Below are 20,880 nucleotides of genomic sequence, written 5' to 3'. Positions count from 1 at the left end.
ACAGATTTATGAATTCTTAAGCACAAAATACTTGAGTTAGGGTCGAGCAAGAAAGGGATGGTTTTAGCCTCGTTTTTGGGCTAGATTTTCTCTCTCTAGAGAAAGTAGGGATAAATTGAAAATTGATGCATCTCATTTCAGCCAACGTTCAGCCAGAGCTACAGACCCGAATCTCGCCTTTTGGCAGATATGCAAAATTTCTAAAGTGCGACTGGAGGAGTGTTGTAAGTCCATAAATTATTTGGAGACAAGACTGCAAATTAAGCAAACATATCTTGCCTGAAGCTGAGCATGCCAGACTCCGGAAAATGTACACGGATAAATAGTCGGCATAATTTATGAACTCGGTGAACATGAATAATTTTGAGAGTAACGGAAAATTAGATTCTGTTGTACAAACGAGCGTGTAGGTAGGTATTTGTGTGCACATAATTTTTTATTCAGTTCGTCCACCACATTCTAAAACTAGACATTTAAAACGTCTATATTTATAAGTAGGTTACTGTAAAATCATCAAGTATCACAGATCAGTACACATATCGTCTTATTACAGTCGTCATAAGGGGACCGGTGGTTTTTGTTTAATCTGCTTAATTGTCCCCGTGTTATCTACACTGTTGGTAATATCAGCAATAATTGTCGTACGTGGAGACTGGTGAATCTGTGCCTCGCTACAAATCAAACCAGCCCCACAAACTCCATCCTCACCCTGTTGATAGTTTCCTATCCCTATCAAATTATTCGATGAAAATATGTCAGACAGTTTTGGTCCAGAGAATATAGCGTCATGTGCAAATCTGCACTGTAAAAGTTTGTGGATTTCACTTGGCGAGAGTCCAACCGAGTCGTCCTCATGAACACCGGAAGTGGAACCAGAACTGGTCGATGGTATTTGGAGGGACTGAAAAGAGTCGGTCAGCTCTTCTTCCTCCGGTGGAGGTGGTGGGACGGTCCGTCGTAAAGATTCCAAGATTGCTTCCTCCTCTGGGTTGGCTGGACCCTCGCAGTCGAAGGACGACAACATCAACGCTGCGCAAATAAATAAGCGATCACATGACTTGAAGCGATCTTTTATAAATATTCTCTTATCTACCTAAATACGCATGCATATTAATAAGAAAAGTGAGACCAACTTTCCCTTACCCGACTCGGTGAAAGCAGGCAGAGTTTGTATCACATGTTGCAAATTAGCCACCTTGTTCAGCTCGTCCGCCTTGTGCTCCTGCCATCTCATCACTTCGCTCAGCTTGGTGCCCAGCTGGAGAAAGTTGGAGAAAGCGAGGTGGCCGTTTGGCAGTCTGGACAGAGAATGTAAAATGTGATGAGGCGGTGAAAAGTCGATGGGTGGAGGTTAGTGTGGGGAGAGAGAAAGGAGGGAGGGAAAATTAATCTCCGGAAGAAAATTGCTGACTCGCAATCATCGCGCATACCTTGATGCAGCTGCTTCTTTAAGGAAAAAGAGATCTTTGATGAGCAGGGAGAAGAATGGCAGCACCATAAACGACGAAGACGACCCACTTACTCCAACCTCTCCTGGCACTAGTGCATATCCTCCCTATAATCCCAAAAGAGAACGTTCATCAATCACATTTGTCTATCCAAAGTAAACCCCTTCTAACAAATATGTATTTACGTAAGTATTTCTGTATAAATCTGAGAATTGCGTCACTATTATACGCACAAGAAAATTTTGAAGTAAAAAACTTATATACGAATGTGTCTGTTGAGTAAGTTATGAAAATCTCCACCCACCTTCTTCAGTCTGGAACGATAACGGGAAAAGTTGTCGGATGGGTCGAAGCATGATTCTAGAGCGGATAGATCTTCTTGTCCCGTGAATTTGGACCACTGCACGAGAAGTGAATAAATTAATGAGATTTGCGAAAGTAGTTTTTAGTGGAGGGGTGGTTTCTGAGATAAGAAGCGCCTACTCACCGACTTTGTCAGCCGACGGACCGGGTTAGAGTTGATTGCGGTGAAAACAGCAATCGCAGAGTTGTAATTGCCCAAAGTGACGGAATCTGACCCCACTTTCGCCCAAAACTCCATGACACGAACTCGCTCTTTCTTTCGAGTGATCTGCGTAGACAATGGCAAATTAAGATGACGAAAAGCATTATAATTATGTTTAAGATTGGTCTTTCGGTTTTCGCTTATTTTTCCAGGAAGGTAAACAAACTTCTTTTAAAATCAAGTTTATTTATGAATATCCACACCTTGCAAATATCCGTGGCGACGCAGAGATTTAGGCGATGAAACCAATCTACGTAAAATTCCAGTCGAGATTTCTTCGATTTGCTTCCTGATCTACCTGCGTTGCCTCCGTGAGCATTTACGATGGGACTTGGCGTACCCCCAGTCGTGTTGGAATTTGATGTGGTCGTAGAATTTGATGGTGGTGAGCAGCTTTCCTTGATGAATGCCTAGATTTGAGGTGCAAGTAAACTTTCCTTAATCTGATTAACCAAACCGTGCAATCATAATCCAATTTATATTCTTTAATTAGAGGAAAATCATTACAAAGTTTGTATATTTTGGTATTTTGAGAATGGTTACTTTCTTGGGATTTGCCAGGTTTACGTATCTTGTTTTCTAATACTTATTTACAGAAAATATTGGCCGGTTTGTTACCTACACTGGCTGCGAGTATTTATTTATACCAGTTTCCAACTGTAACAGTCCAATCAAGTTCAATCCTTACAAATGTAAACTTTTCGCAATAAACGACTTATCGTTCTTTCCTTGTCTTCTGGGACTAATTCGCAATTTGTGCAGTCATTCAAGCTGAAAACGACCCTCTCGAATTCAGGTCACGATTTCTTAATAATTCTTAAACTCAATCGGCATGTACATACATATACGGCATTTTTATGAACATTTACTACTAATATGTGTCAACATACATATCTATATGCGCATAAAAATAAATGTGCCAAATGTGCCAATTTAGGAAGGTTACCTGTATAAATTCCTGTACCCCGATGAATGAAAATCGTTCCAACTCCACTAGCATTAACTGCTCTGCTACATGGCGTGGATTGCAGTAAAATTTCACCAGTTTTGATTCCTCCTCCTGAAATACATATAAACAAACTGCTGCACAAGTTGCGTATATTGGCGACATAGTCAAGAAATATGGCGGTATGGGCCCTTTACGACGAGGTACTGCAATAACCAATTTGCCACTATCGACTCTATTCCGTAATGGATGCCCGATATACTAGAACGATAATAACCCTGCTCAAAATTATCGGTAACGCACAGTCACGTGTAAACAGTTTCACCTTCACAAACACGGAACAAATTACTTTTGCATTTACCTGTTTTTTCCAGGCCTATCATTTGCACGGTACATGACCAACAGTATCAAGTTGACCACCTCGGTACTCATCTGGTACAGCCTATGTGTTACCTGGGTAACGTATGTGATACTAAAAATACCTCTTGTCATCACATCAAAGCAATTTATTCGTGGCGTAACGCCAGTGTCATGACTACTGCGGTGTAATTGATTTACAAGAAATTACTGCGACAGGTTGTGTCCGTCTAACAGACAAAGGTTGCATTGCATTCCACTATTTTGTAACACGAGCTGGATTATATTTTGGTCACGTTTCAACGCCAGACCATGTTAACCCGAATGATGCGGATTTCTCAAGGAAATTGCTACTTTTGTTTGGATTCCGTTTCTTGAATTGCCAGAACTTGACTCCCCCTCAGAGTTTTATGGGTTTAATCAACCAGCGCAATTTTGTAAAGCATTTGGTATACGCAATTTACTACGCAGAACCATAATTAATTTTCTCTTCAAGAAAGTTAATAAACGGGATGAAATAAAATCTTGTAATGATTTCAGGTAGCCAAGTAGTCGACTTAATGGTGCACTTGTTCCTTTCATTCGCTCTCCTATAGACGTACCTAAGGTGAGAACTTGTTCAGTGTGGTCACGTATTTCAAAGCCAACATCTCATCTCATTCTTCTCCACTGAACCCGACACCCGGCTGGTTGGACTGCTCTCTCACTCGTCATACACAACTCAACTTTCTCCCACCAAACCGAATATGAAATGCGAGGGAGAAAGTGCAGGAGGAAGCGGGTGAAGGCGTGAGATGGGAGAAAGCCAGTCTAAATCCACTCAATGGAGTTGTCATGGCCAAAATTGTGGAAGCTTTCATTCTTCTTCTTCTCCACTATTCGTCCCAATCAATCAAATTCTTATGCAGTCGGAGACTTTGTAACTTTGATGGAATATAGCAACTTTGAATACATGGTTTGAAAATCAGACGACAGGGTAAGCCTAGTTTGGTCTAAATTTCAGATTCGATTGGGAGATTTTGGATCAATTCAAATCCTTGGTCTTGTCGGGATTGATGGAGAGAGGGTCGATGGAAAAGTTGGACTTTAGCTGTCACAATTTTTTTTGTGAACGAATTTATAGCATGAATTATTTTAAGCAGTCTCAAAAGCTTTAATTTTGGAAGGAATTGTTGGTGAGATTAGAATTTTATATTGCTCCGTATATATGACTTGATTATCATTACACATTAGATTTAGAAAATCTTTAGCAAATGACTCGTGTTATGTACTCACTTAAATATTGCCTAGCTCCTTATCCTTTCTACAACTAAATAGATCACTCTGGTAAACTTTATACTCTCAATTAATTTGCTTCTCAAGAAAATTGCATAGCTACGTGTCTTTTTTCATAAAATTCATGACCATAATCTCTGTTTGGATAAGTTCTGTATACATACCCAATACACATCAAACAGTAGCACCATGGGATAGAGGATGAATAAATTAAAATATACATAAATAGGATGCAGAACCAAGTGCCCACGTATAAAAAAATTTCAGAGATTATGTACTAGCACCAGAGAAAGATATTCCTTTGGAAACATCCAATTCGACTTTCTCTATTACCATATACGACACATTCACATCTGCCTCGGATTAAGCGGGGAGTCAGACGAGGTAAGTCTTGCAAAGGATTTTGTGATAAAAGATGTACTTTTTTATTTCAATGGGAGGAGAAAATAAAGTTACTAGATTTGATGTTACGGCTAATATGTTTTGTACAGGAAATTTCACAACGCCAAAATTGCTCATTACTAAATTGCATGCAGAGATGAATAGGGAAGAATTTGCTACATGGAGATTCTAAGCATTGAGTGTGCAGTTATGTGTCAAAAACTAAATTTTATGAAAAAGTTTCCCAGTGAAAGCAAAATCAACCGACCACTGTTCTGGTGAAGCGTTCTCATGTTTGTTATGTTTTCTAATTGAATATCTAACTCCTAACGCTGCCACACTTTTCGTTTTCCGCAATACAATCCAGATACAAAATTCGGGCTTTTTGTACACATATTGCTCATTTTCTCTTCTCATTTTATTATAGAAAACCACCCCGTTTCACTGCATCAAACCAAGTCAGTGGAAAATTTAGTCTTCCTGTTCACCTCTCGCCCTCCATGTTTCGTTCATCGTGACTTTTCGGCCTGGTTTCACTTTCTGGCAAACTTTTTTCCGGATTATTTACTTATATGGGAGCTGTGTGGAATTTTGTGAAAGTTCAGAGCCTATTTGGCAACAAAGTTTGACACGGTTGTAGTGCTCACTCTCAATATCGACACGACGAAGGAGAGAAGGTGCTTACTTTCTTCATACATAGAAAAGAGGAAAATAGATAATTAGGCGTAAAAAGAAGTGTCGTTATTTTATGAAACGATTTAAACGGATTGCAATCTTCGCGACACATAGCAAGCCAATGTTTAGCTTATTGCGAACATTTCTATTCATGTAAACTTGTGCTAACTCAGTCTAAGCGTGAAAATATTTAACTCACCACAATTGCGTGATTGGATGCCATTTGAACTTCCAAATTAATTTTGGCCAAGTTAGATTCGAACTTTTCCAGGAGGTTGAATCTGTCGAGGAGCGAAGTGAGAAGGATGGACACCTCCGTTTTCATCTGCAGCATGAAAATAAATACATTATTCACGTAATTATTTGCATGACACGACATAACGAACAACAGGTGCACAATGCAAAATTTGGGTATGTTTAAATTTGTATACTTACCGATGGACATATATGGACACATTTGTGCGTGATAGCTCGAACGTTGGCCATCATCAGACCGTTGTCATCACGAAAATCGTACGGAAATATTTGAGTCCATTCACCTAATATGCGGACTAAATTTGGAACAATTCGAATCGAGTCTTCATCCTGGAAAGTTCAACAAAACCAATGATAGATAATTCATTTAGTGATACGCTTGATTTCCTTTTAGCAATAATTTTCAACGGGCACCAGACTAATTTTATGCATCCCTACTCCCAGAATTTCTTATTACTTACTGTTCATCAATTTAATACATTTCCAGTCAAATTTCAAAAAAACCCTTTGAAGTAAATTGGGTTTGCGTAGTTCAACCTGAATGGAAGTCAGTGAATTATTAAATTTAAAACCTCAGCCGTCCTGATGTTGGAATATGCTAGGGAAATTGAATCAAGAAAGCTTTTAACTCTTCATGACATCTTTGATGTGACGGTCGTGATTTCTATTCTATTTGATAGCATGCGGATATGTATGTACAGTTAGAAAGAATTGTTTTCTTAAAGTTGCACAAAATCCCTTGATGTCGTTTTATTTCGACATCTCATCAGACAAACTCTATGAATTCTTTCCTCCTTCCTTCTGTTGTAGTCATAAAAAGCGAACCTGCCAACCTTCACGAATATGGTGACCCAATTTAACTTGGAAACATGTTTCTGCAGTAACTGGATTGGTTAGAGTGTTGGTCACAATAAAACCAAGTATGCATAAAAAGAACTTGTGGAACACCGTTGAAAATCTGGGCTGTGCAACTTTTGTACTTGTATGCAGGTAAGGCAAATAAAGTAAACTGTAGACTTACATTCTTGTTCAGAAAGGCACGATGGAGCACAGTGGCGAGGAGTTGATGTGGACGGATGAAGATTCTGGAGCAGAGAATGAAAGCGAAAACGAACGATTTGTCGGGAAAGTGGTCTTCTGATGGCACCAAATAATCCACCAAACCCTCCAACGTCCCTGAAAGGAGATGTCCTCCTTCGTCAAAAATAAGGTTACCTGACAGCACCTAAAACCAGAATTTTAAACTTACTAAAGTTATTTTAAAAGTTAATGAGGTAATTTTTTTTTCGTAAGATTGCAAAATCCATAAGTTTTGTAAAATTGGCTTAAAAACTGTTGCGAAATAAGAGACACCTTTGATCTGCGTACAAAGATTTGTACAAGGATTTTACAGTATTTGCGATTTTATCAATTACTTCTGAATTGCTCAATATTTTTGTGACACATTTGTAACTATTATTCGATACATTTACTAGCTCTCGGTCAGAACAGCAGTTCTAAATTTTAGAATACTGAATTTCGAAACTTAATTATCACCAAAACTTGCACGTTTTAAATTTGTATTAAAAAATAAATCATTAATCACTGTGACAGCATCATCCACCTTGGTTAAGACTTTAAGAATTTTCTGAAGAAGGAAATATCCTTCCCCAAGTAGCTGTACGACACTCTGTCTGCGCTGTGTCATTACCCTTTACCCGTACTGTCGGGAATACGCTGTCTCAAGAGTTTAGCTAATGTGCACAACCCCAACGTTCGAAAGTCTAGTTCACTTTTTAACCTCCCACCAAAAAAAACGCGTAGGTGTGCAAGTCTGAAGAATTCTAAACAGTTACACATAATTAATATGAGAGACCCTACGCCAAATAGTTTGGTAAACCACACACGCCCATTATAATTATACGCTAAATCCCCCTAATTAATCCCTATGCTTAGGATTAGTTATAGAGTGCTTCTCGCAAGAGACTTTACCCCCGCTAGCGCCAAGTGTATAAATAGGTCATACAGTAATTGATTCTAAACGGTCCGTGTTATTCGATTAAGGGAATGCGAAGTTGTACTGTCAAATGAGAGTAGCATAACATCCAAGAGTCACGGCGAAATACGAAATTGTTGCTAAACATGTCATGTCGTAAAATCATGCTCTTACGCAACTAATTTTCATTTCATTAAACACAGCTTAATGAGTAGTCTGTGTTTAACTTTATTCGGAAGTTGTGTATCTATATAAATATCCCGGCAAGCAGAACAGACACTGACTTTCGTCGGACAAAGGACCAAAGAATATATTAAAATGTATAACTTAGGTCTCAACATTTCGCCAATTTCAAGCAATCACTGATTTTGTTGACGTACATAAATGCCTGGTATAATTTCACATATATATCCATACTAAATATTTGGCCTTAGATTCATTAAGTGTTACAAGTACAACAAACAAACTACACGCCCTAAATATTCCGTCATTAAGGGAAAGCATGAGTCAGTAAATGAGGTTGTTCCGATGATAGCATCATTATTAGAAGCATATAAAATCAAATAGCAGTCCCAAATCTGGGACAATACAAGGAGGACGAGTTCATTGTGTTCATCCGAAACTCATCAAAGACTTTGCTCATTAATCATCTTTTGCGAGAGAAAGCAGTGGCCCAAAGAGGGACCAAAAACTATGAGGTTTCGGTATAACAGACTGATCTCTATTAGTCCAGGAAGTCTTAAGAAGTTATTTAGCTCACATTTGTGAAACAAAGTCAAAATATGAGGAAATATGATACCATACACGAACATTCATCTGACTTATCTCTGCGTATCTCAGACACGAGAAAGTTCTAAATATGCATATATCCAAATAACTCGATATAAGATCTAATACACATCTCCAATATTATTCCAATCGTATTTATTGATTTATTAGATACATTAGTAGGTAGAAAACTGCAGCAGATTTATGTAGACTCATTTCAACCACTGTTATCGAGGTCCAAAATTACATCCACTAATATTTATATCGCACGTTCTCGCTGCTTAGATCCATTAGGTGATAATGCATCCACTCGCAATAATCGTGACAGGCGTGGTCCCCTCCCAAATGAATTACACGCTATTATCCATAAGAGTGACACTGGATGTGATGATGAGACGTCGACATTACTTATCCTTAGTTGAGAAATGAGTTAAGTGCAAAGCTTTCTCTCAGCGGACAATCACCGTTCCACTTAATGAAGATATTTCACGAGACCAAAATAACGGCCTATGCGCACCCCCGAAATTCATCAATACTCGTGTACTGAGAATAATGAACAATAATATTTTATTCGACCTTATGGCTTGGATAATCAGTCCCGTATAAGAATTAGATTGTCTCTTCAGACTTGGATTTATGCAGTATGCAGTTTGGCTGACCAAAAACCTTCCAACTCTTTAAGACACTTAATCATTTTTGCTTACATGCTTCAGTCGATTTTCTTGTCCTCGTTTCCTTTCCAAAGTAATATTAACGGTGAGCAGATAATAAAACTGATGATGAAATAGCATGCTTATTTCTATTTGGTTCTATATAAGAAGCAACTTTTCTTGGTTCTACTATCTCTCCCGTAAACAGGAACCATTGAATGCACTGGAGACAATGGAGTGAGAACGGGAACCCCACGGTGCGACCAGAAACTGCTTTCTCCACTGGAGATACTTTTCCATGTCCCTGTTTCTGATTTGGTTCCACGGCTGGTTGGAGCTTGTTAACCGATTATTAAATGAACCAGCCAGACCCCACCAGGCCCATGAGTTGTGGGCTTATGTCGGCCTAATATTCCGGCAATACAGGTATTAGTGACAATGACTGTTCATCAAATATACGTACATAGGTATTAATATCTTGTATGAAAAGTTTGGCATCATGGAGTTGCATTGTCAACGGTATTTATACTAATCTATAGTAAAAAAGGGTGTGGGTGAGAAAATAACATTTGATTACAATTCCAGATGAGTACACAAAATAATTTGAAACCCACGCTAATTTCGCTTCCACCTCGTATTAAGCAAGAATTAGTTGTTAGTTGGTAAAACCATTCAGATTTTGACAGTGGAGGCATAAAAAAAGTTGAAGCTTTCAGTAACTTTAAATTAATAAAGTTGCATAATTTTTCAAGCCTGTTGAACACCGGCGGAGAAGTAACAAAACAATGTCATGCCATAACTCAAGCATGTATTGCATATGACAACGCAAAATTATGTACACATTTTTCAGCACATATTTCTTGAAGTGGCAGTTCAAAAAATTACGTAAATATGCTACTAAAGTCTACAATCTATACTAATATGATATCACCCTACAAAATTATCTCCCGATTAGTTCAACATATTCAGTTCTCTAGTGAAAGTTGCGGAGGAAACGAAGGTGTCACTTTATCACTTATAAAATCCTCTTAAAATAGCAAAAGTCTGGGTCTGCGTGGGCGTCAAATCCAGATTCAAATGGCAAGTTAATAACATTATTTGCTTGCATGAAAGTTCAAACCGTGAAGGATTAGGTTCCCAGGAAGTGCGGAATATAAGATACCAAGTTCTCTGGAGAAAAGTGATGATTCCGGAAGTTCTAATGGAGTTATTGAAGCAAATCGAGTTGGAAATAAGGCAGAGGTAATCCCATCTCCAGAATATTCTTATCTTTACTTTATGAAGTGGAGCAGAAATCTTATCTTTGCTTTATTTGTATGGTAAGAAATAAAAGCTGCTAAATTTAAAACTTAATACTGCATAGAAATCTGTAAGTTTTCTTCCTATACCAAAATTTGCTACTTTTCCGTAGGCAGTATGATGTCGGGGTTTGATATATGCAAATAGTTTGAATTAATTATTTGACCCTGAATACCATTCTCGTATTTATTTTGGACACCAAATGATAAAAATATCAAATACGAAAGCATCCTAAATGCAGATATGGCTCAATAGTTACATAAATATCAAACATTGGCCCTAAATCGTCACGACCTTAATTACATTAAAACCCATCTTATTCGATCATATTACCCTGTCGTAAACAAAGTCCGTCGCAAAATGAGAACAGATTTGCATGCTTTTACTCATCCAACTGGGAGTCGGATGACATGACACATTGGATTTGTCCCTGGATTTGAAGCAAGAAGATAAAGTAGCTGAATGAAGTTTAGTTTGTACCAAACAGGCCATTACAATTATCTGACATGCTGTAACCTAAGGGAAGAGGAGAAGTTTGAGATTTGAGCCTAGGGAAAAGTGAAGACTATGCATTGTAAAAGTACAGGGTTTCTAGATAAATAATTGGATTACACTGCTATTGTAACAGAAGTAATTTAAAGTATACAAGTTTGACAATTTTGGGAACTTCATATGAATTTGCATTCCAATTACTTGATGGTACACACTATTTACGGAAATGTGCACGCACGAAAGCTTGGTTTCGCATGACCCACTGAAAACATACAGTTAATCACATTTGTTCAGGCAAAAGTGAATACAAACTAAACCTTTGACAGGCAGGAATTTTTAAATACGACATCTAATTATGTGGATGGATTTTGTATTTTGTAGTTATGTTATTATTATCCGCAGCCTTTCATGTCACTTCACTTTCACTTTCCCTTGGCTTTCCAAACACTTGAAAATCTATGTAATCCAAGAAAACCCTGTGCTTATCTTATTTCGCAAAATTCAAGAGTTCATAAATCTATGCAGCGCTGAAAATAAGTATTACGGATTGCAATTTTACGGTTATGTGAGAATTGAGAAAAAAAAACTTTTGAAATTCCATTAATTTCTGAAGACTTACATGATGATGAACTGCTTTCCCCAGGTGTGAAGAGCTATTGTGTGGAATTTCCCCTGCTCCTTTTGTACCGTTTCGGAATCTCGGAGAAGGAATGGAACTGATACTTGAAACGTTTTTTGTCATTGTCACACTCATACCACTACTACTTCCCCCACCACCCATGACATGACACAAATTGAGGTTTTGCTGTAGTTGGGCTGAACTGATAGAGGGGGACGCGGACGATCCTCCCATGACGGACGAGGGTCGAAGGTGCCCCCAAACCAGGTCCAGTCACGGAGCCAATCACCACCTCGCTCACTTTGTTGCTCGCTTTCACCGGGGTGCAGATGCTTCCCACGGACGGGATCGAACCGTTGGAATTTAGTGCGATGGGGTCGCGATGAATTGTCTGCAAAAATTTAAACAATTATTTTTACTTTGATTTTTAGAACAGAAAAATTTGTATATAGTGGGAAACCTCAAAGTTTATGTAATAATACACTAATAAACCGATAATATTGCATAACAAGCAATCGAGTCGTCGATAGAAATAAAATTTCATATCACACCGCCCACATCCCACCCACCGCTTCCATTTGTGGACAAATGGACAAGAATGTAAACCACATTCTCTGGTTCCGAATGGACGTTATATAAAACTGCTTTGGGTGACGACCACCATGATTGTAAATGATGTGACACGACATTATCTCCAAACGTGACACGCACGGAAGGAGTGCAGAGGAAAGTTAATAAAATTCATGCAAGGCAATTTAACACAATCGACAAAAACCAGATGCCGGTGGTAAAAGGAAGAAATTGGGTTTAAATTTTTTCACGTCTATTGCATTCTGCATTTTTGCACAAGTAAGTAGGAAAAATCAGAAAATCATTGTTTTCTCTGGTACCCTTTTTCTGCGATGCACACTTATCAAGATTGTGTGTTAGATAAGCAATTTTTTGTACAGAACTTCTTGCGATCATTGCATGAAGCCTTTTGAACATGAACACCATCAAAAAAACCCTGGTATCTAGATACTCCTCCTTCTGGTGATCCAGACAAGTTAAAAAAATACTGCAAGCACAGATGCAATCTGTAAAATGGAACAAAGTCACACGAAAATTCGGATTTGGAGACAGCTACATAAATAAAATAACATTCCTCGCCGGCATTGGTGACTATTTTTTCGATTTCAGTCTGATCAGAATTTCAATGCAACACTGCGGTTGAGAATTATTTGGGAATGTACGCCTTTGTTTCTAAGCTTATGTAAGAAGGATTTTTTTAGAAAACAGATAAACTTGTGGGAAAAAGGGGGAACGAAGTGGAGGTTATGGGTCTCAACAAATGTGTATGTAGGCGGAGCAGATGACAAAACTAGGATTGAACAGACGTCAAAAATCCATGAGTTCATTGGAAAACATGGAATTGTTCAACCAATTTGTGCACTCAATTGTAAACTTGATTTGATTTGGTTTTTGATTTGCAGGATGAGATGATGCGGATTGGTAGCTTCACGGATGACAGGTGCCTTTCTTCCAGTCATTTTACAGAGAACAGAAAACAAACAAGATTTGTTTGTTAGTCCAACAACAAAAATCAATGATTTGAAATCAGGAAGAAAACCTATAAGAAACATACTTAATATGCTTCCTGCTTGCGCAGAAAATAATTGTGCGAGTCGGTGCGTGCATCATTTTCTTTTTCTAGCAAGAATATTTTAGTAACGCGTTTTCATAAACTAAAACGTGTCCAAAGCTACCCGCTAAGAGAAAGTGGCATCTATTTCAGCAATCCAAAATATTCTGAACATTCATGAAAAGTGAAAGCGTTTGATTTATGAGGTGAGGATGACCGCAGACCAACATGTCAAAAAGTTTGAAACAACGATACAATCCCAACTTTCATGTTTGCCTCTGTGCTCTGATGGCAACCACCTCAACCAAGATCAAAGAGCAAAACTCTGCCTTTTGGGAAATACATATCCAGCAACACACATGAATAATTGTCCGTGAAAACGTGTGGTGAGCAATGTCGTCCCCAAAGAACCTTCACTTATCCACCCCCATCGGACCAAGACACATTGAATGCGAGATTATTCACGGAAATTTCATGCACAAAAAGGGTCGTCCGTTGGTGGTTGCAATTCTTCAGGGAGTGTGAGACTTGACAATAAATTATTGCAACGGACAACCCGATGACTTTCTCTTTGCAGGTTGCAGATAGTGCCAGAATTGTTGGTGAAATTGGGGTGTTGGGAATAAATGGATGGAAATGAGGAGATTTTGGCGACCTACTAATCTTACGTAACCGCGTGTCCTATAAACAACAACCACTGGCACTTATCCCTTCTTAGCCCTCATAAAATCTCAATCCAACTCAACCACTCCAAATCCAAACGACTTCACGCTGCATGAACAACTATGGAGTGAGTGAGACACACAAAGCTGAGATACAAATTTAATGCTTACGCTGATAGAAATTTTAGTGCATGAAGACACAACTCAAACTGCACAGCAACTCGGATGATATGCAAGAAAGAAAGGAAAAACAAAATGCATTTGTGACCTAATGTCCCCCACTGTTTTGTATTATGCTATGCAATACTTTTACAAGAAAAAGTATGAAGAAAGTGTGTGTTACCTTGTAAAAGACCGGCCAAAGTATTTAGAAAACAGAAAATAAAATTATTATGTATATTTTTATTTTCTTACCCGATTCTTTTTCGAAGCTTTTTGCAGTCGCCGGACATAATAGTAGATTGCCATCGTGGTTTAGATAAGGATTTTTTCGCTCTTAGCTTGGCAGTAAATTCCACGCCACCCAGCACAAAAATGCACAACTTTATCTCATCAGTATTATAATTTTCTGCTCATTTGTTTTCTTTGACTCATCTTCAACTAATCACATAGCTTTTCACGGTTGTAAGTTTATGTCCTTGGACTCAACTAAATTGTCTCACATATTCCACGTGTAGAAAGTTTATCAGGAACAGCTGCAAAGAATAGGAGTAAATTTAAAAATTACTGAAAATTTTGAAATGTAATAATCTATTAATTTATGTTAGAATAACGGTGCCAAGATTTTAAAGTGCATATTTTTTATTTTCATTAAAGTCTGAAGAAAGCTGTTGACAAATATGTGAGCGAATTAATTGAAACTAACAATTATTTACATTTATTAAGTTAATTTATAAACTTGCTTTCTCCAACTTCTCATTAAAGTGAAAAGTCAACAATTATCCCATGCAGACAGTCATCCGCGTTATTTATTCCTGTCACATATGCACATGTCTTAAAAATGAAATAAGACGCAATTAAAATTCCCCACAGGGCAATGAACCATACAATAAAATAACTTTAAAAAAGCTTCCTTAGGTGAGGCGCTGCTAAAAGTGAAAAACACGATTTCTGGCCTTATCTTTTAAATATCTCGTCCCCTCATCATTGTAACAGGAGATGGTGGCTTTGCATCACCGCGAGGCTAGACATTTAAAAAAATATAACATACCATTACACACAGCAACGATAACAAAAATTGCATTTGCCACTAAAAAATTAATTAAAGTATTGCTAATTAAAATATATATTGACGCATAAACAGATTATTTCGGAAGACTTATAAACTTGAGTTTATAAAAACTATTTCGGAGGATGAATATGATTAAATTAGCTAATAATTTATTTCACAAGCTGACCAGTACTTCAGGCAGTCAAGTCCATAAATTACGTAAGGAAAGGGGGGAAGTCTAAGGCTCCAATATATCGTATCTATGTTACGCATGTTAAAGGGGGTCTAGAAAATCGCTATTTTTGCGTTACATAATTTATGGATGGCCTTAACAAATTTAATAGTAGCACAACTAGTTCTCAATACGAATGAGAAAGTAACAAATCATCATTTGGAGAAATTCATGAACCTAGACTTTCTTCCACCGAGTTGCGAATTATTGTGAATATATTCTTTATTGGCAATAGCTTAGCGTAAAATGTCTGGCCTCGCGGTGATGCAAAGCTACCATCTCCTGTTACAATGATGAGGGGACGAGATATTTAAAAGATAAGGCCAGAAATCTTGTTTTTCACTTTTAGCAGCGCCTCACCTAAGGAAGCTTTTTTAAAGTTATTTTATTTCATGAATTTTAGGTGATTCATATTTACAGACAATTAAACAATTAATTCCACTTGTAAAAATTGTGAAACTATTCTTCAAATATTGTCAGCTCTTTGAAACTGGCGATGCGATTTGATTATTCTTTCGATGAAAAATTAGTTGAAAATACCCACACGAAGTGGCAAAACGGATTAATAATCACCAATCCAATATTTCCGAACTCTGACCAGCAAGTGCGTGTCTAAATGTTTTATACAAGAAATTTCTTAAATACAACTACTATTATTTTTAGTAAATTGTTATATTGGCTGCTAGTAGCAACCAGCTACATTGCAATTTTTATGAAGAATGCTTAGCAACATGAATATTTTCAGATGCCTCCATCAAAACTCTTTCAGTTTTGAACCGATCTCAATCGGATTTGTTTTAAATGATGCATAACCGATTTTTGCACAATAAAATCAGGTTTTATGCATATATTTCTTTGATACAAGTGTCTCAAATTTTGATTGTAAAGTTTCAAATTGAAATTTGGGGGCTCAAAATGTGACTTTTCTACCAGGAAAGCTGTAAAACATCATCTCCTCATTCTCGTCTGCACGATTGCTCTTTACACCTTTTACGTAGGATTAACCGTTTAGGCTCTAGCCTTCTTGACAGTTTCAAAGGGGGTATACGAAAGCATACTTAGGCTTCGCCGTAACCATGGTTTTTTTTTGGCGGCACCCATTGTTACTTTTGCCTCACCTAAGAAAAAATGAGATTATTTTTATTGCTTGGGACATAAAGTAAACAACTAATGGTTATAATGACTCCCTCGTCTCTGCAATAAACTTGTAAAAGTGGGAGAAAATCTGATCCGAGAGTGCTCGTTGTAGTCAGAGAAAGCAATTTTGTTTCCGCGATCGGGTCAGGTTCCCATAAAATTACTCCTCGCAAAAAAATGGAAAATTGGAGAAAGTAAGATATCGATAAGAAAATCGAATCAACGACACCCCAAGGGAAGATTCCTGAAATTGGGTCTATTAATAATTTTAAAACATTATGAAATCCAGCGGAAATTAAAAAAGGGTTAAAATATTTCTATATTTATTTCGCATATTGTATTAACCTTCTCATTATTTAAACCATGTTCCTGCATAGAAATTCTCCTAAAATTAAAAAATGGAACCAGTTTTACCAACAGAAAATATGAACTCTTCCATTTATCATCGGTCCCATCTGAGATTTAATGTCTTGACTTAAGAATATCTACATCTTTCTTTTTTCAAGGGTGCAGTGCAATATGGCTCGTCCCATAAGCTTCACCTAAGGCTGACTAAATACTCCGACTTTGAGTGAAGCAAAAGCGCAACGTCGGCTTTTATTTGCCTTCAAGTGTCAAAATATGGAACGAAATGCTTCTTCTTTATTGCAGTCTGGAGAGCAGGAGTAGATTAATGTCGTAGTGTGACATGTGTCAGGGGCACATTAGTCAGCCACTTGGCCGGCATTGACTCCAGAATAAAGTGGCAAATGCGTCAACTCCAGCATCCAGGATAACTCATTGAAACCGATTATAACTTAAACAACAAAGGGAACAATGCATCGTGGGATTTTGAACCCTAAAATATGTACGAACATGTTCTTTATTTCGGTAATATTTTCGAACCTCAGTAATGATTTCACTTGTGCACCTTGCATGCATGCATAGCTTCATCTCGTTTCCTGCGTATCCATCCACTAGGAAATGGCGATACTGGTGAAAAGTTGCCTGGATTTTGCGAGGATTTACTCACTTTCTCTACCAAAGTGAACGGATGGAGTGATGTAACCACACACAGAAGAGCCCTCAATTTTAGGGCACTGCTGCCTACTCACAGACACGTCTGCACTCAGGAAGGTCGTTTCCTTTGCAGAATAAAAACTTTATCTTCTCTTGTGGGAAAGCGTGGCTAGACTGACTGCAGTAAATTTCAGGGATAATTTATTGGCCGGGTTGAAATGCGAAAATAAAAATACATATTTCACAGGGTTTGATGATATCGGGTGAAAAAGTGCTTCACAGACTGTGAATCACAGTATTGGATGCAAATTTCAGAATATGTACATATTTATTATTTGTGAGTCACAAATAATAAATTACTGTAGTAAAGCAGGTCACAATTTGTGCTCTGGCTTAAGGACATATGAACTGAATCAATGTGCGGGGACTGGAAAAGGGACGACAGTATTTGTGCCAGGCTTGGCTACATAATGACAGTCGTTTAATTATAGGTTTTGGTGTTATGCAACCATGCAGCCTATTTAATCCTTTGTGCTGAGTTGCGAGCCAATTAAATGTCTAAGAGCGACATTTGGCAACATTATTTTTAGTTGTGCACTTATCGCTGGGTTCTGAAGTATTTATTTCTTTTTGCTGGTTTCATGAAATTAAGCCACCGAGCATATTATTCTTTGAGATATTTACATAATTAAAAGTTATGTTACGTAAAAATATGCTTGTATTCATGAAAGCTAGTTTTGCTTATGTCTCACTCTTCTGCATATATTTAATGAATATTTCTACAGGGACAAAGAAATGGGAGACTGGTTTAATTTTGTAATGCGTACATTGTAAAGGAATGCCGCCACTGGTGCACTTCATGTAATTGAAGTCTTTACTGTTGGTGGTGCCGGCTAGGAGTACGGAAGGTAGTGAACCGTAACTGTAGTACCGTTCTCAAAACAATCACAGTCTCGGTGAAAGCAGTGAAAAACAAAAAAAATTAAGTGTCTCCATGGCAAATATTGCACACAAGTATGTATACAATTTTTCTCTGAATATATAACTTTCAAAAATGCAATACGTTGTAGTCCATATTCCGAAACAATGTAAAAAATTTTAAACACATGTTTATGCACTTGTACATTAATTCTTTTTTAGAGAAGACTTTACATCTAGTACTGGAAAGTGCTAACAGCGTAAATACTTCGCCACCTTCCATTGTTTCGCATGATCTAAATTTAATAGATAAGCACTTGATCCACTTTCCAAAGTGTGGTATGATTATATGCAAATATTGAAACCGCATAAATTATGCAAGCATGTTCCACAAATATGATCCAAAATTTCGCAAAGGATTATGCATACGCTAATTGCATTAAAATGGAGAGTGCAGTGGGTTATAAGTTCATTTTAATTTGTATGGTTGTAAATTGGCAACAAATAGGGTTAAGGTCAATGTTGCATAGAAAGTAAGAAGAATTGTAACGAAATTTTCTCCTTTCAAAGCGTGCTGCGTTGACTTAATTATGTATAAAGTTAAAACATAATTTATTTTTTTGGTGATATGTTTTACTTTAATTATAAAATTCATATTATTTTAATCGCATTAAAATGTAGCTCACCTGTAGTTTATATGAATTTGCCTGTGTCTATGATTTCTACGTCTTATTTGTCTATATACTAATCTATATTCCCTAAACTAATATTTCTCAATATCTGTGTACCACACACACTTTCTTCAATACAAGGTAAATAAACACGTCCAAACTCTTTACAGCACTTGTCCACTTAATGTTTAGTTTGACATCAGAAGAAATTTACTCCCACGCTGAGGCAGAAAGAACGTACAGCTTATGCTCATGCTAGACTCGAGCAATGTAGTGTTTCAGTCCACCGACTTTCACTAACTGAACTAGTAGAGAAAGTTCGGGCGAATTTTACTTGAGCCGGTTCAGGGGCTGAGAGAAAGCTCAGAAACTCTGACAGTCAAGTAGGAAATAAAATTGGGTTCAGTTGGAGATCTCGTTCTGCAAAAGGCATCCAGTTTCAAGTACTTATCACGGTTTGAGCATCACGTTCCACTTGCTTTCTTTGTCCATCCATTCATAAGTTGTGCAAATCTTGTCCCGTTATAATTGATAAATAAAAACATTCTTTTTATAGAATTTGAGTACAGCAGATCGTTGTAATTCAAATTCTTGGTTGTGCACAATACTATAAAATTTTTGCGAACATATATATTTTTATGTGCTTCTCATTGTTTTCCGTTTTTATGAAAATACGACATATGTAAATCACTTTCATAAATTCACATATGCATTAGTTTTGTGGTCCACAGACATATGGATGACCTTTGCAGAGGAAAGACCACGACAATATCACGATACGTTGCCTTGACGGAAGACAAAAATATGTGCAATGCAAAATATACATTAATTTTATCTTTCTGGAATTAAATTTAATATTTACATGAAAACTGGTATTAGCATCGAGCACTGGTATCAAGTGATTATTACCTTATGCAACCCTTACATAAACCGTTTGTTTGTCCATCCAAATTATCATGCCATATTTTCCTACCTTGCGAATCATACCCTCAACTTGCGTACGTCCTACAAAAATAATTAAAGCCGTTGATTCAAACCCGTCATCGCTGGTCATCAATCACCGCTGATATCTTATTCCACCACATACAATATTACGTAAGGTGATCCTATAACCCCATCCAAACTAATGAGACAGCCAATAAAGTTACAGCCAGCTTAACTAGTTTCTCGACGTAAGACTACACAGAGTGAAATCTCTTCACGTAAAGGAAACCCCGTTTCATAACAAAAAGTTTGGTTATTCCGATAATCGATTCTCCCTCGAGATTAGTATGCTGATTCATCTTTTCCGTCAAATATTAATATTTATGAAACCGATTTGGCAGCTGGTTTCTAAACAAATGTGCCTCAATAAGACCGAAAATCTTGTCAAGGTTTTGTAATGTGTTTTTGATTCTTGATTCGAAAAATGAAAGGAATTTGTAATAATAATAAAATAGTCGTTCCTTTAACAATACAATGTACAGTTTTTGGTCAGCAAGAGCAGAAATCAGGAATCAGAAAAGAACTCGAGTTTTTTGTCAAAGAGGACAATACCACAATAACGGGAGATTTAAGTCAGAAATAAATCATGCCAAGAAACAGCATCAGTGAAAAGATAATGCCAAAAAAGGGAGATAAATCCTCCTTCAGCCACCGTCGATGTGTGCGTATTTCATTCTGCGTAGTTTTTTTTACAAAAAAAAACTGAATTTGTGTGCCATGACAATTGTATTACAATTGTGA

At 37.3% G+C, this 20,880-nt stretch overlaps 1 protein-coding gene across 1 annotated transcript; it reads right to left on the bottom strand.

Annotated features, from left to right (window-relative positions):
* Window positions 1-419: 419 nt before the first annotated feature.
* Window positions 420-19,436, bottom strand: LOC110845517 (ras-GEF domain-containing family member 1B-like). Its single transcript, XM_035850159.1, has 13 exons — window positions 19,171-19,436; window positions 14,403-14,683; window positions 11,706-12,096; window positions 6,924-7,127; window positions 6,083-6,232; window positions 5,847-5,972; window positions 2,960-3,073; window positions 2,217-2,423; window positions 1,936-2,079; window positions 1,753-1,848; window positions 1,431-1,555; window positions 1,144-1,298; window positions 420-1,029 (listed from the first exon to the last, which is right to left on the bottom strand). Exons 3-13 carry the CDS (start codon window positions 11,937-11,939, stop codon window positions 557-559), a joined length of 2,028 nt encoding a protein of 675 aa, XP_035706052.1. The 5' UTR covers window positions 11,940-12,096; window positions 14,403-14,683; window positions 19,171-19,436; the 3' UTR covers window positions 420-556.
* Between the last annotated feature and the right edge of the window lie 1,444 nt (window positions 19,437-20,880).

This window comes from Folsomia candida, unplaced genomic scaffold, assembly GCF_002217175.1.
Source record: "Folsomia candida strain VU population unplaced genomic scaffold, ASM221717v1 Fcan01_Sc003, whole genome shotgun sequence".
NCBI classification, from domain to species: Eukaryota; Metazoa; Arthropoda; class Collembola; order Entomobryomorpha; family Isotomidae; genus Folsomia; species Folsomia candida.
This window is presented reverse-complemented; position numbering and strand designations above follow the sequence as displayed.